Source organism: Rhinatrema bivittatum, chromosome 6 (assembly GCF_901001135.1).
Source record: "Rhinatrema bivittatum chromosome 6, aRhiBiv1.1, whole genome shotgun sequence".
Lineage (NCBI taxonomy): Eukaryota > Metazoa > Chordata > Amphibia > Gymnophiona > Rhinatrematidae > Rhinatrema > Rhinatrema bivittatum.
The window spans coordinates 116,701,933-116,718,335 of NC_042620.1; the positions used below are offsets into that span (position 1 = coordinate 116,701,933).

The 16,403-nt window shown below is 39.6% G+C and overlaps 1 protein-coding gene and 1 long non-coding RNA gene across 3 annotated transcripts in view; one reads left to right on the forward strand and one right to left on the reverse strand.

Annotated features, from left to right (window-relative positions):
- Positions 1 to 7,081: 7,081 nt before the first annotated feature.
- On the reverse strand, positions 7,082 to 12,428 carry ATP5MC3 (ATP synthase membrane subunit c locus 3). Of its 2 annotated transcripts, XR_003857381.1 has the most exons (6): positions 12,288 to 12,428; positions 11,983 to 12,087; positions 10,818 to 10,895; positions 9,634 to 9,827; positions 9,124 to 9,190; positions 7,082 to 7,324 (listed from the first exon to the last, which is right to left on the reverse strand). XR_003857381.1 is itself a non-coding variant. In XM_029605839.1 (5 exons), the coding sequence occupies exons 2-5, from the start codon at positions 12,019 to 12,021 to the stop codon at positions 7,210 to 7,212; spliced, it is 426 nt and encodes a 141-aa protein (XP_029461699.1). In that variant the 5' UTR covers positions 12,022 to 12,087; positions 12,288 to 12,428; the 3' UTR covers positions 7,082 to 7,209. The 2 variants fall into 2 exon arrangements, 1 of the variants encoding a protein (XP_029461699.1); XM_029605839.1 differs by lacking the exon at positions 9,124 to 9,190.
- The window catches only part of LOC115093697, an 83,393-nt gene continuing 79,397 nt past the window's right edge, over positions 12,408 to 16,403 (forward strand). The window contains exons 1-2 of the long non-coding RNA XR_003857382.1: positions 12,408 to 12,477; positions 14,920 to 15,001. This is a non-coding gene — a long non-coding RNA (uncharacterized LOC115093697). The remainder of the gene's footprint in view (positions 12,478 to 14,919; positions 15,002 to 16,403) is intronic.

Below are 16,403 nucleotides of genomic sequence, written 5' to 3' on the forward strand. Positions count from 1 at the left end.
GGAGAGTTAATCAGGTAAGTGTTTTGAGAACAATAACTATCTTCAACTAAATGAAGCAGTGGTTCTCCATCCTTTCCAGTGTTCAGGATATCTATGTACAAGATATCCACCTTTGGCAGGAACGACAGTACTCTTCTCTGATTTTCTTTCTTGAAAAATGCAGATAAGCATCTCTACAGTGTAACTCCTGAAACTCATTTCTTACTGAACAGATTATCAATAGCACCAACCTTAAAGGCAAGATCTTTTATGGAGGCTTGGAGGCCCAAATAGTGCTTTTGCTAATGCCCTCAGAACCATTAAGCATGGGGGTAACCTGCATGGAGAGGCAATTGTTACCCTTAACAGAAGGCACGGGATTACTATGCTTAACCAATAAGCCTTGATACTTTTGATGCAACTACATTGCTCTCCACTTTGACAGTGGTGGTGGGGGGATAGAAGAGAACCGAATTCAGATGATAACTAACATGGGCCCTGACTTTTATGGTCTGGGATGCTGATACGCAGACATAAATGAAGAAGTACAGAACTGCTTCTAAGGCCAACTCCATAAGCAAAACACATCAGTGCTGTCTGAATTTTCAAGAAGGCATGGAGTGGCAGTTGCTACCCTCAAGAGAAACATGGGGTAACCTGCATGGCATGGCATGGCAGATACTACCATAAGAAGCTTGCTGGGCAGATTGAGTGGACCATTTGGTCCTTTTCTACCCTCATTACTATGTAAGTTCAGGGCCCAGGGTGGAACTAGCAATCTTATTGGAGGGCACAGGTGTTTTGCTCCTTTAAGACGTGGATTATATCTGGACGATACTAACAAAGTGCCCCTCACTTTCCACTTATAGCATGCTAAAGCTGCTACCTGAACTTTAAGCAAATTAACCATGTGGCCCTTTGTTTAGCCCATTCTGAAGAAACTATAGGATTACTACTATATCGGCTTTGCAGGGTTGCACTTTCCTCTGCTTGTATCACCTTTCGAAGATTCTCCAAATTCTAATGTTTATGTAAATGAGGTTGAAATCTTCCTTGCTATCAATAGGGTTGAGACTACAGGTCCTGGGAAGCCTTTAAGTAGTCTCTTCCTCTCAAAAAACATGCCATAAGACAGAATGGTGTTGGATCCTTCATCAGTACTGGCCCTTTTTTCAACAGCACTTTTGTCTGGGTGAAGTGTAATGATTCCCCTACGTTGAGCCTAAACAAGTTGCATACCATAGGCATCTTACCCAAAGTGGGGATACCAGGTCAACAATCCCAACAATGGTCCCCTATACTTCCCAAAATCCTTCTGACCAGCAGCTTGATGTGAGCTAGTGCATCTATTCCTTTCGCTGCTACTTTCCTTCGACTGAAGAAATTCTTCACCTTGGCATTCTTGTGTGTCATCATTAGGTCCCACTGAGGGTGTCCCTGTCTAGCTAATTATCTGGAAGAAGGCCTCTTTGGCTAGCTCTAATTCTCCTGGGTCTAAGGTTTGTCTGTCTGAATGTTGTCTGTTCCTAGTATATGGCCCACTGAGATCTCAAACAGGTGAGGTTCTTCTCATTTCATTAGCTGCTCTATTTCTTTTGCTACGCAATGGCTCCTTGTTCCACTCAGCTTGTTCATATAAGCTAATAAAAAACTGTTTAAATATGATGTAATCTTAATATTAGTTTCAAAATACCATCATATGAGAACAAAATTTTTTGCCGTTGCCATTGTAGTCTTACAGTTAATGAGACCTCATATACTGTGGCGGGCTTTAAATGCAATAGCCCCGTAAAGCCACTAAATGGGTTCTTTCAAGTCTTTTCTATTTTATTATAGCATTGGCATAGCGCGGCCCCTGAAGAAGGCTCACAGAAACACGAGCCGTGTCGGGCCAACGCCAGCGTGATATCCCAGCTGCAAACCTCGCTACGATAAGTGCAAACTTTCACTGCCTGTAAACTGACACAAGTTGTCGTTACAAAAACAACCTTCCGAGAGACCAATGATTATAATATAGAGATGGTGTAACAGTCATTAAATCACCGCATATCTCCCATAGTGGCTTTACGGGGCTATTGCATTAAAGCCCGCCACAGTATATGAGGTCTCATTAACTGTAAGACTACAATGGCAACGGCAAAAAATTTTGTTCTCATATGATGGTATTCTGTTCATATAAGCTAACATGGTAACATTGTCTGATAGAATACAGACTGCTTTCCCCCTCCCCTTTGATAGGAAACTTTTCAGTACCAATTTGATTGCTCAAGTTTCTTTTCTGTTTAGGGCATACATTGCTTCCTCCTGGGCCCACATATTTTATGCAAATTAACTGCAGTGCACATCCTAGCCTGTTTTGCTCACATCCATGGTTACTATGGTCCAATGTGGAGGTTCTAAGTTTGTCTTAGTTAATCACCATTGCAGGCTCCTCTTAACATACTATGTAATAGGTAGGGGTTTCTCAAAATCTGGACAGCAAGCTCCTCTGGAAGGAGCACTTATGGAGCCTGGCCATAGGACCACTTTATTTGCTGCCATTAAGCCCAGCACTTACAGATCTTTCCAAGCTTGAGGAGCAATCAGGGACAATAGCTCTTGGTTGCCTCTGAAGTTTGCCGAGTCGCTCTCATTATGACCACATGCCTTTTCTTTGTATCAAACAGGACCCTGAGCTATACTGGCAGTTGTGAAGACTGCAGGTGGTTCTTATCTTGGTTCACTACCCAGCCTATATTCTCATTACCTACTAGACCCTTTCTGTTGCATGTGCATTCTGCTTGCAGGAACCGACGCTAATCAGCCAATCTACATCTGGATGGATTCTAATCCCTTCTATGCAAAGGAAGGCTGCCACTACTACCATACCCTTCATAAAAAGTCCCAAGTGCTGTCGCTAAACCAAAGGGCGAGGCCTTTAATTGGTAACATTTCCCATTACTACAAAGTGCAAGAATGGTTGGCATTATGCTCTGATGGGAATGTGTAAGTATGCTTTGGACAAATCCAGAGAAGAGAGTAATTCTTTTCTTACTGCTGCCACCACTGTTCTCAATGTCTCCAATACGCTCAGGGATCTATTTACCCCCTTTAAAGTCCAGTACAGGATGAAAAAGTTCCCTCCTTTTTGGGACCCTCAAAATATATAAAATATTACCTCTTTCTTTTCTGTTTCTGGGACTTGTATTACTGCATCTAAGTGGAGTAGTCTGTCTGTGGTGTCCTGAATGGCTTTTTTTTGTCTGCCTTAGATGGAGTTATAACAAAGGCAACTTTTAGTGGGGCTTTTGGCTCCAACATGTACCTTTTCCTCATCACTTCCGATTCCCACCGGTCCTTTGTGATGTGGGCCCATGCCTCATATCTTTATAGTCTTCTGCTTACCGCTGGGAGTAAGGAACAGTCTATTACAGTCATTGGGAGTCTTTAGGAACTAATGGTTTTCTTGCACCACCTTTGCAACTACTGCTCTAAAAGAACTATACTTTGATTGGAGTCCTACACTTCTGGCTAGTTCTGACATCTAGTTGGCAAATTGTCTTCTACCCCTGCTCACATTTCTGGCTGTATCGTCTGGGGCTTACATTTCCAGATCCTCTCCAAAACAGCAGCTTACCCTTGACTGGTAACTTACAGAGGATGGGCTTGGAAGCTGAATCTGTCACCCAGCTGGCCAGAACAACACTTGCTCCCAATTTGGATGAGTGATTAAATAGTATAGGGTATCTGTTACAAAGGCTGCCCTCACTTTCCTTGAGTGTGTTCCACCTACGGCTGTAATGGATTTTGCTGGATCCACAACAGCAGCTCTGGTCACATAAGCACAGATCTTACAGACTCAGACTAGCTCAGTCGAAAGATTTTCAATATGGACTTTACGTTCCTGACACATGAATTTGTTTAATGTTGAACCGCCTTCAAATGGCATTGTGTGCCTTAGTACTGCTGCATCCTTCTTCAGCAGCTGAAAGAGGTGCCCTCTCTGCTCCTGCTGTACAGGGTACAGATTTTCCATACTCCTACTTCTGAGACATCCCATTCTAATCTAATCATCATCTCCAAAAGGGCTGAGCATATGGGGAATGTTTGGAAGGCCTTTTTCTGCCTACTAAAATTGGGTCCCCTTTTAGCTTCTCTTCCCTCAGCCTTAGCACCGATGACACCGTACAAATCAGGCTACCTAGCTCTTCTTTCCTAAAACATCTTCTGGTTGGGAATATAACTTCCCTCCCAAGTCCTCACGGAAGGGCCCTTTATCTCTCACCAAAAAACCCACGTCCCCATCCTCTAGCCCAGCTGGAGTGTCAGCCTCTTTTCTGGCAATTTTGGTTCTGCCCAGGTTAGCTTGAGCCTTTTAGCTGCCCTTACTTTTTGGACCTGAGTTTCACAATATGTTTGATGCATAATTTTCACATTCTTTTGAGAAGCCTGTATCCACCATTGTCCTAGGCCTTTGGGAGTTCCTTCCTCCTAAACTGCATCTGGTCCAACACAATGCAGTGCCTGGACCTGCCTTGTTTTGACTCCAGCAATGCTAGGAACAAATTGGCTGACCCTCCTCTCGGCTCCTGCTGTGCCATATGGTCTGTTCCCATCTCACTTCAGCTTTATCCCCCTTCTTACAAAACAAGCCTGTTATCGAACTTAAGAAATTGCCATGCTGGGTCAGACCAAGGGTCCATCAAGCCCAGCATCCTGTTTCCAACAGAGGCCAAAACCAGGCCACAAGAACCTGGCAATTATCCAAACACCAAGAAGATCCCATGCTTCTGATGCAATTAATAGCAGTGGCTATTCCCTAAGTAAACTTGATTAATAGCTGTGTGCTTGGCACCCCAGTGCATACACTTGTGTCCCCTATTTATATGCTGCTGCCAGCGGGTCATGGTGGTTTGAAGCTGCCAAACAGAGGAAGTCAGGCTTGCACTTGCCAGCTTTGCAGAGAAGGAAGGGCAGAGTCTATAGGCAGGGCTTGGTGCTGCCTTTTTCTTTCCTGCTCCCCATAAAAGGTGAAGCATTCAACTTGTAACCAGTATGGAACATTCAGGAGCACTGCAGCTCTTGAGCAGGCTAAGGGAGGACTACCAATGCCTTTCCTGTTAGGACAAAGAACTGGCCCTCTGACTACTCCTCCCATTGGCCAGATGGGGCTGGCTTGGAGCAGTCTATTTTTTGCACTACAGGTTTCTCCATTTTTATAATTTACTCATGTTTTGATTTGCTTATTTAATTTTTATAGTTTATCTTTATTCTCCCTTAAGAACATGCCATACAGGGTCAGACCAAGGGTCCATCAAGCCCAGCATCCTGTTTCCAACAGTGGCCAATCCAGGCCATCAAAACCTGACAAGTACCAAAAAACTAAGTCTATTCCATGTTACCATTGCTAGTAATAGCAGTGGCTATTTTCTAAGTCAACTTAATTAATAGCAGGTAATGGACTTCTCCTCCAAGAACTTATCCAATCCTTTTTTACACACAGCTATACTAACTGCACTAACCACATCTTCTGGCAACAAATTCCAGAGTTTAATTGTGCATTGAGTAAAAAAGAACTCTCCCCGATTAGTTTTAAATGTGCCACATGCTAACATCATGGAGTGCCCCCTAGTCCTTCTATTATCCGAAAGAGTAAATAACCAATTCACATCTACCCTTTCTAGACTTCTCATGATTTTAAACACCTCTATCATATCCCCCCTCAGTTCTCTCTTCAAGCTGAACAGCCCTAACTTCTTTCCTCATAGGGGAGCTGTTCCATTCCCCTTATTTTGGTCGCTCTTCTCTGTACCTTCTCCATCACAATTAAACTCTGGAATTTGTTGCCAGAGGATGTGGTTAGTGCAGTTAGTATAGCTGTGTTTAAAAAAGGATTGGATAAGTTCTTGGAAGAGAAGTCCATTACCTGCTATTAAGTTCACTTAGAGAATAGCCACTGCCATTAGCAATGGTTACATGGAATAGACTTAGTTTTTGGGTACTTGCCAGGTTCTTATGGCCTGGATTGGCCACTGTTGGAAACAGGATGCTGGGCTTGATGGACCCTTGGTCTGACCCAGTATGGCATGTTCTTATATCTTGTTTTGAGATGCGGCGACCAGAATTGTACACAGTATTCAAGGTGCGGTCTCACCATGGAGCTATATCTCTGGTCTCTTTGCCTGTTCCCTTCCCCCTTTCTTTTGGCCCAGTGGGCAACACCTATGAGCTCTGCCCCTGGATAGGGACCCAGCTCAGGCTGAGGCCTGTGTTGGGTCTGCCTGCATTGTGGAACACTGCTATGGCTGTGCCCAGCTCCAGTTCTGTAGCCCAGTAAAGCACCTGCCACAGCAGAAACAGCTCTTCTCCACAGCCTACCAAAAGATACATGGGTAAGCCATGACAGGCTTACAATGCCATTACTACTTTCTGGTAGCTCCCTTCTGGCTGAGCTTGCAGTGCCTCCACAAAAATGAAATTAGACAGCAGAACCATTTTTAAGTCCCTAATTAGTCAGCCAGTATGCCCCTCTTCAGGATTTTTAAAAGCCACCTTCCCTGAAGTTTGCTCTCCCTGACTTGTTTTACATTAAACAAAAAAAAGGTACTAGTGTGCATAGTTTGAAGCACTGCTAATCAGCATAAGCATATTTATAAAGCTAGTCCCCTGTAACAAAAAGGAGATAGTACTTGGAAAGCTGCAAGGATTAAAACTGGTTGTTGTGCTAGGAGCAATGCAAAAGTCATACACAATACAAAAATCTTACACATCTATGGACTGTTAAATATATACAATGACAGGTATTAGAAAGGATCTGGACATTAGCTAAATACTCAAGACTTCTCAGTACTTCTACATGAGTAGTATGAGCAAAAGCGCCACACTTCAGCAGCAGAATAGATTTTAAATATTAGTAGGTTAAAGATAGATATCAAGACAGCATACAACCCTTTTGTGTTATAGCCTTTACAAATATGTAATGTTACTTTTCAAAATTAACCTACTTTGTAAGCATTTAACAAAAAAAAGTGTGAAGTTGTTTACTTATGCTTATGGCAGACAATATTTAAAGTGGGATATGAGTAAAGCGTTTGATACAATTCATATCAACACACAGTACAACAAAGTTTTGTTACCATTTTTAATTAAACAACTTTGGAAATGTACATTTCCACAACAATTTTTGGGATCCACAGTAAAATATGTAGAATTACATTTGTTTTAGAATGCCTATGTTTGAGCAGCACATTTTCACATGGCAAATAAGATCAAGAAAGCAACCATCAAACAAAACAGACCCATAGCTTCAGATAAGGCAAATCCCAGGATAGCATATGAGAACAACTGCTGCTTCAGCGATGGGTTTCTAGAAAGAAAGAAAAAAAAAAAAAGTTGAGTACATGTGGGTAACATTTCTACAAATAGGAAACAGTAAAATACAAACTTACAGTAACTGAGGAGATGGGAAGAAGGAAGAGTTCTATGGTACATTGGAATTCAAAGAAACCCCAAACACTCAAGTGGCAACTACAATTCACAGAATGTATAGGTTTTTTTATATTCTGCTTTTCAACACTTCAAAGTGGATTATATTCAGGTACTGTAGGTATTTCCCTATCCCTGGAGGGCTTACAATCTAAGTGTCTCATTTTCTAAGCATTTTTCCCCATAGACATGGAATGGGAGAAAGGGCCTGCTTTACTAAGGCCTAAGTTTGTACCAGAATGCTACTGTTTGACCAAAGCTGACGGCACAAGTTATAAGCAGTACTCCTATTCCAAATACTCTACAGTGTTCAATTCAAAATCTTTATTCTGAGCTTTTGGCCTCAAAAGCACAGCAAGCTGCCTGACCTCAGTTGCCTACTCACTCTACGTATGCCCTTCAGCTCCCTAATTCTATAAGTGCCAATATCTGAAGAACTTTCTCACAACCAGACAGATAACCTTCTCTGGTTCCATCCCAATCCCTAGGACCACTACCACTCATCACACCTGTCCCAAATTTGCTAGTTTTCAAAAACTATTTAACTTGGCTTTTTAGAGACAGCTTTTGGGGCCACAAACCTAAGCAGGCCCATTTCTCAAGCAATACTCCTAGATCCTTAATACACAGCAGGATATTGAACTTAAAAGAGCTCACTGGAGACATATAACCCAATCAAGCTATCAAAGTAAAACTATATGGTTTCCTTATTTTACTTTTTACACTGTAGTACCTCTCCAATGCACTCCCCCTGTCCTATTATGTTTTGGTGCATTTTGACACTGATGATTTCTGTGCATGTTTACTTATTTGTGATAAGAGTGGTTAACACTGATCTGCTGAAGCTTATTTTGTGTACTAATAAAAACAATCAACCTGCTGTATCACACTTGAGCTCACTTGTTGGAAAGCATGAAAAATGAAACTCTGGTACAGTGGAAGCTGAAATCAATTCTCCACAAGAGTAGGTTAACAGACCCAACTATAATGAATACATTTTCTATTCAGCATAAAATAAAATATCAGAACCAACATCTATTGTGGTATGTAACTATCCTGGATACATCCAGGGCACTGGAAGAGGCAGTAGGAAGATTATGAAAATCAAAAAATTTTAAAAGCAAATTTGTGAAATGAGAAGGTGGAAAAAAAATCCCACACAAAAACTTTGAAAAATAAAGATGCAGCAAACTTATAAAGGTCAAAGTAACAAAACAGTTTAACAAGCAGGCTCAGCAAATTTAGGCTAACCATTTTCATATCTTTGTTACATACCAGATTTTCAAATTTCCATTTTACCAAACAGACAATATTGAAATTAACCTTAATTCCATTATATCCACACTTTGACACTATTTTACAATTTTCCCCACCCATCAAGACCATGGTGAACCAAACACCCTGAGTTACAATAGATAGGACATGGCTGTGAAAAGCAGCTTCTCTCTAATAGAAGTTAAGAGGAGGTGGTTTAGAATGCTAGATGAGTTAAGATGGCACAGGATCTTATGGTCACAAAAGTTAAGTTTAGTCAATTTCATTAATTTTGTCTTAGGGCTTTTCCTAATTGTCTTCTTTATGAAGCTACCCTCTGAAAAGAAAGCTTCTGGGTTTACCCCCCCCCCCCCCCATTTTCTTTTTATTGTGCCCCCTATTTTATCTATCTATATATTTGCCTACCTAAAAAGATGAGATGTAGACCAAGTATCAACAATCCAAAAGAAGTGAATGGTAGCTGTTCTAAACACTAATTTGTCCATGAAAAAAAAAATTCATTAAAAGTTATTGAACTTAAATTTTAAAGGATCCACAATACAAAAAGTGAGATATCAAGTTGTCAATCGTGCCTAAAGTAAAAAGCTTACATTTTACTAAACATTTTTTCCTTTAACAGCTTTGAACGTCTTATTTGCCTTCTTGGTGTGCTCCATTCTGTAGCAATATTTGAAACCAATTCACACAGGACAGTAGCACAGTGGTGATTGAAATCAGCAACCTGCTACCCCAAATTATCATTGTGTATTTAAAAGACAGTGAATACTATAAGACTGCTCCAATAATTAAAAGCTATTGTACTTTTAATTTAATATTCACCAAGCCTGAAATACAATTTTTGTTTGAGAGAAATTTTGAAGCACAGTATAATCAAATGTCCTGTTCCATTTAGATAAAACAGGAGAAAAACCATACCTGGCATAGCCGATGATAAGACTGCCAAAAACTGTTCCAATACCAGCACCAGAACCAGCCACACCAACTGTGGCTGCACCTGCACCAATAAATTTGGCAGCAGTGTCAATGTCCCTGCTGACAGCACTGGTTTGGAATGACCTTAGTGCTACTTGAAGATTGTTCGTAGACCCACCAAGAAATGCTGTGTTACCCTAGAAAAAAATGTTAAAACAAAAAAAAAACCTTTTTTTACAATCAGAATAGCTATCTCCAATGACTATGACAAAAAATAAATAAATCATGCCCCATTAATCACAAGTTAGTTTATTCAAATATGTGGGCACCTACTTAATAACCAACCTTTGAGACACGCTGAGGTAGATCTTCAAAACATATGCGCGCGCAAACAAAAGTACACCAGATTTTATAAGATATGCGCGTATCTTATAAAATCTGGGGTCAGCGCGCTCAAGGCTGCGCAAAAATCGGCAGCCTGCGCGCACCGAGCCGCGCAGCCTGCCTCCGTTCCCTCTGCGTCCCCCCCACCTTCCCCTATCTACCCCACCCCCCCGCCCTACCTAAATCTCCCCCCCCCACCTTTGTTGGGCAAGTTACGCCTGCTGCCCCAGCACAGGCCGCAGTGCTGGGGGACTCGGGACCACTCTCCTGGCCCGCCCCCGGACCCGCCCATCTTACGAAGCCCCGGGACTTACGCGCGTCCCGGCGGCCCTAAGCAAAATAGGTGCGCCAGCACGCGAGTGCCCTGCGCGCATAAATCCGGGAGGATTTACATGCGCAGGGGTTTTAAAATCTACCCCACAATGTTTGTTTTACCTGAATTTTAAGTGTAGTTTTATAAAAAATGTTAGGATTATCTATTAAAAAAATCTGATTTTTTTTTTTTTAAACCACTGACTAAGTCAGAATCCGTATTTAGACAAATGTCCTTGGACTGACAGATCAAATGGTCATATAGTTTAACTAATGCCCTTGGATGGGCCAACAGATTGTTGTAAGAAATCAAAGTGGAAAGAACAATTCTGTATTAAAGTTTATCAAACTGATCTCTAATGGACAATGCAGTACAAGCAACAACTGTCACATTTAAATATATCCATTTCTGCTAGGAAATAAACTAAGCTCTTAAGTGCTAATCTTGGAAGTTACAAACAAAAGATGTTCAGTTGTTGCATTACAATTACCTCTCCAATCCTGACCTCTGGCGAAGACAACAATGATGCAGAAATTGGTCTGTACAAAGCTCTGGACCCAGCACGGATCTGTTGAAAAAGGTCAAGGAGGGAGGAAGAAATAAGTGCTATTTTTTGCTGCACCAAAACAGATTGATAGATTATTACCGTTCCCCATTAAAATATATATTTTTTTATAATAAATCTCTTCTGTGGGCACAAACATGAGCATTATTTTTAAATGGTAGTAATATAAAGTTATGGACCAAAATGCAGACAGGTCTATAAAGACAAAAACAAGCATTCTCTAAATTTTAATAACTTCCTTTTCCAAATAGCATGGTTCTTCTACAGAGAACATAATTCAGCTGACAATCTTCCTGGACAGCATATGGTTTACAAACATCTACTTATTGGTTCTTAATATTAAAAAAATACCAGGGCCATAAAATTATTAGACATGTATGACCATTACAGATTTAAGTGGCATAATTAGAAATCAAAACTACTTACATTTAAGATATAAAGGTTAAAAAAAAAGGTAGGTAGATAGGTAGCTCGAGAGGTCACAGCAATTGAATGACAGCATAATGGATTATATTTGAGCTTGCATTCTGCTTGATCAAAGGTTAATACTAGAATTTGACTCATATCACCCAAAATAAAATACAGCCATCGTTTTTGTGAAATATTATTTGAAAAGGAAGCAGTATGAAAGACAAATACTACAGTATACATCATTCTGGTGTAAAACTTGCTTTTGTAGAACAAAAAAAAAGATTTTAAATTCAAAAAGCATAAACAAATTACATACTAAACAAAGCTCAAATTACAGCAATTACATATTTAATATAAGCACGTCAAGTACAGACCATGTATGCCCTTGGGATAAAAGTCTATTAAGGTCATACCAAGAATGAAGGGGAAAAAAAAAAAAAAAAAAGGGTAGAACATATCAAATGGAAGTACCAAATTAAATTTTGTGTTTTGCATTTATTATACTGTGTCCCAAGCCCCGCACCATAAGAGGATGAAATTTCTCATTGAATTAATTTGACCTACAAGGATGATCCCACATACTGCCAGTAGGCCCGAGCTAATGATATTAAGGAAAGGAACAAAAAAAAAAAAGCACCAGATTTTCCCTCTCATACTATGGTCTCTAAGGTCCACTTACCAGGGAGGGGGTGGAGACGAATTTCGCGCAGGCATACATCTTATAGAAAAGGTGTGTGTGTACCCCTCGGCAAGGAGTCAGCTCGAAAACCCGGTGTTACCCTCTCTGCAGAAAGGAAGGAGGAAGCTTAAGGTCAAAAGCAGAACGCATCAGAAAGACAAGCCCTTTCCGCAGGACGGAAAAATCATTGCAATCAACACAACAGCCGGATTCACGCCCCGAAACCACCCCACTACGGATGGCACTTCCTACAGACTAGATGAAGAGAGATTAAGAAACTGGGCCCAGACCGTCCGTACACTTACCGGAGGCAGAGGTCGAGCTGACTAAAGCACAGCACGCACGCGCAATTCCGCGATTATAACCAGCTCCCGGATGCAGGAAGGGGGGACCTCCCTCAAGGTCACTTTGTAACAGCTTTATTACTAGATTCCTGCAGAACATCCGCACCAAAACACGGAGATGTTACCGTGTGAGGTCTTCTATCCCAATCAGGTTAATAAGTTTTCTATTAAAAAAAAACAAACAGTGAATCAAAAACAAATGCTGTATTTTACTTTGTCCATTGTAAATTTACAAAGACCGAGATCCGGTTGACATGTTGGCTTGCCAGAGTGCTTCAGATTTTTTTCGCACTTATTTGAGTAAGTTTCATGTTTTCCTGCACTAGTTTATCGTTTGACAAATTCACCCACACAGGAAAACGAAAACCTGATATTAGAAGGTTAACGGTTGTGTGTTTTCGCTGTTTCATAAATAACTCCACTAGTGTCAGGATTCCGATAGCTCCACATGTGCAAAGATTTCTTATTAACCTTTGCACGGTGATCTCTGTTAGCAACACGTCAATGGTAGAGGTCATGTGAGTGCCAGACCTGATTAATACAACTACTATTTATCTCCATATCTGGGATATAGTTGCATTGGAAAAGGTACAAAGAGGGACAACCAAAATGATAAAATAGGATGGAAAGGCTAAAGAGGTTAGGGCGGTTTAGCTTGGGGGAGGTATGTCTCTAAAATCATGAGTAGAATAGAATGAGTAAATGTAAATTGGTTATTTACTCTTAAAAAAAATACAAAGACTAGGGGACATGCTCAAAACAAATCAGAGAAAATTCTTACATAGTAACATTTATTTATTTAGCCATTTTATTTACCGTCGTTCCAAATAAAGATCACAACGGTACATATTGTACATCAACAACATAGTAATGAAGGCAGGAAAAGACTAAATGGACCATACAGTCTGTCTAGCAAGTTTTTTATGGTAGTAACTTTGCCTCTCCATGCAGGTTACCCCCATCATTCTGTTAAGGGTGGTAACTGCCGCTCCATGCAGGTTACTCCCAAGCCTTATTAAGGGTGGTAATATTTACAATCAACATCAAGCAACTATCAAACCCATACAAAATTACTGCTAGCAACATTTTTACAGGATGAGCAGCCCTCTTGATAATTCAGACAATGCTGCTTGAACGAACTTTGCATTTGGACTTAGTTTTAGAAGCAGTTTTCTGTGCTTTTTCCCTAATGTCTTCATATCACAGACTGTAAAAGTCTGAGCCCAGCATTGGCTGTTGTCTGAATCAAATTTCCCTTTTTCAATCATTGCACAGTTTTCTTCGGAATTCATTGCCTGAGGACATGATTAAGGCAGTTAACTGGGTTGAAAAAAAGTTCATGGAGGAGACATCCATAAACTGTTATTGACCAAGTAGACTTAGGGAATAGCCACTGTTTATTAATGTGCGCTAGCAGCATGGGATCTACTTAATGTTTGGGATCTTGCCAAATACCTGCGACCTGGATTGGCCACTGTTGGAAACCGCATACTGGGCTTCATGGACTCTCAGTCTGACCCAGTATGGCTTGTTCTTATGAACTTTTGAATTCATAAGAAGTTGCTGTTGATTAGTGGAACCAAAAATAAAAAGTGATATAATTATTCATATTTAACCAAAAATCAATAATTTATTCATACAAAAAAAGTTACAAAAAAATTACAAAAAGCCTATAGAATATAATAATGTACAAGGTAACACCCACCCAATATATTTTTTAAAAAACACAATACCATTCACACACATCCATACATTTAAAATCATCAAATCCAAAAGCACCAAATGTCTCCCAACATGTTTCGCTATCGAAAGCTTTTCAAGGGAGTCCACAATATTGTAACTTGAAGAATTGAGTTATCCTTAGCGATATATAACCCCTTCCCGTATTCTATTCACAATGCCAATCCACTTCTCCAAACATCACATATACATGACTTTTTTTTTTCCAATCTAAACAAACATATATACAAGATACCAAATGAATATACAGAAAATAAAAAAATAAATAAATGCAAACCTTGAAACACAGAAACTGCATGTATATATGTGTAGGGAGTAAAGGAGAGCAGCATCCTCAGCGTCTTATCAACAAAATATATCTGCACAAAAAATCAAGAAATAACCAAATTCAAAAAATTCAAATTCCAAACATATTTCAAACATACACAAATTATGGAGCACTGTAGCAGGATTCATAATTCCATTGCCAAATGCTCCACTTTCTGAGCATTGGCAGCGATATCAACACTCTGTTGATGACCTCCATTTTTTTGTACTTCAACAATTAGTTAACAGACGGGGAGGAAATACCCACAAAATGTTACTATGGGCCGAACAACGTTGAATTTTCAATTTGAAAACTATAATCCCAGATGGCCTAAATGAAAAGATTGGCTTTGGCATACTATATATAATCTGATTGGATACTGGCTGTATAAGTGCCTTGGCGATTTCTTTGTAGTTGATTTGGCCACATTACCTGTTCTACCTAAAGATCTTTGGTAAGTTTCAACTTCTTCCGTTTTCTGAATGTTTGAAATATTTTTCTAATTTTAATTTTTTTAATTTGTTTTTTTCTTGATTTTTTGTGCAGATATATTTTGCTGATAAGATGCTGAGGATGCTGCTCAACTTTACTCCCTACACATATATACATGTAGTTTCTGTGTTTCAAGGTTTGTTTTTCTTTTTTTCTTTTTATTTTCTGTATATTCATTTGGTATCTTGTTGTATATATGTTTGTTTAGATTTTTTTAAAAAGTCATGTATTTAAAAAAGGATTGAATAAGTTCTTGGAGGAGAAGTCCATTACCTGCTATTAATTAAGTTGACTTAGAAAATAGCTACTGCTATTACTAGCAACAGTAACATGGAATAGACTTAGTTTTTGGGTACTTTCCAGGTTCTTATGGCCTGGATTGGCCACTGTTGGAAACAGTATGCTGGGCTTGATGGACCCTTGGTCTGACCCAGTATAGCATGTTCTTATGTATCTGTGATGTTTGGAGAAGTGGATCGGCATTGTGAATAGAATACAGGAAGGGGTTATATACCCCTAAGGATAACTCAATTCTTCAAGTTACAATATTGTGGACTCCCCTGAGGATAGCGAAATATGTTGGGAGATATTGGTGCTTTTGGATTTGATGATTTTAAATATATGGATGTGTGTGAATAGTGTGTTTTTTAAAAAATATATTGGGTGGGTGTTACCTTGTACATGATTATTGTATTCTATAGGCTTTCTGTAATTGTTTTGTAACATTTTTTGTATGGATTAATTATTGATTTTTGATTAAATATGAATGATTATATCACTTTTTATTTTTTGATTTATGAGATGTATGATATATATTGTTAAACTGTCTTTGTGTTGTGAAAGTATACCGTTGATTAGTGGAAGGCAAATGCATATCAGGTTTCTCTCTTCCACCACTCCCCCACTAATCCACCTGTTACCCTTGGGTGGGAAAACCCAGATAATGGACCCAAGGGCATATAGAAATAGTTCAGACTCTATCTGCAAAGTTTTCCAAGGTGTTCAGTAAATCTGAGTGTCCACGTCTCCCTGTGTGGAGACACTTAACTTCAAGGCTCTTTTGTGTTGTTGAGCAATTATACTGCCCTTAAATCATTTTAAATAGCATTGATAATCTCCAACAGTCTAGAGAGCAGTAGTTTTATTTATTTATTTAAGGGCTTTTCTATACCGGAGTTCATGTACTAGTACATACCACTTCGGTTTACACAGAACCAAGATTAGAAAATTACATCAAACAATTGAACAATTAAAATAGTTCTCAACCTTTTTCTCATCGTGATACACCTAACAGACCATGCTCAAATGTGTGATACACTGCTCATTACAGTTCACGGCGGAAATAAAAATTAAAGGTCCAGTATTATTTTTATTGTTAAGAATGACACAAGGAAAAGATACATATTGTATCTGAAGAGAAATTGCATAAACGGTAAACATCCCACACCAAAACAGCACCAATTTCCAGCACTTAACAGTAACCACCTTACCTAAAAAAAGGCAACACTGAAAATATTACACCAGGCCTTAAGACAGTA

What these genes read in the sequence shown, in the direction of transcription:
- ATP5MC3 (XM_029605839.1), bottom strand. Translation starts at nt 12,021, where the DNA reads ATGTATGCCTGCGCGAAATTCGTCTCCACCCCCTCCCTG. An exon ending in TCGTCTCCACCCCCTCCCTG is followed by an intron (nt 10,896 to 11,982) that starts GTAAGTGGACCT and finishes CTTTTTCAACAG; the next exon opens with ATCCGTGCTGGGTCCAGAGC. An exon ending in CAGAGGTCAGGATTGGAGAG is followed by an intron (nt 9,828 to 10,817) that starts GTAATTGTAATG and finishes ATTTTTTTCTAG; the next exon opens with GGTAACACAGCATTTCTTGG.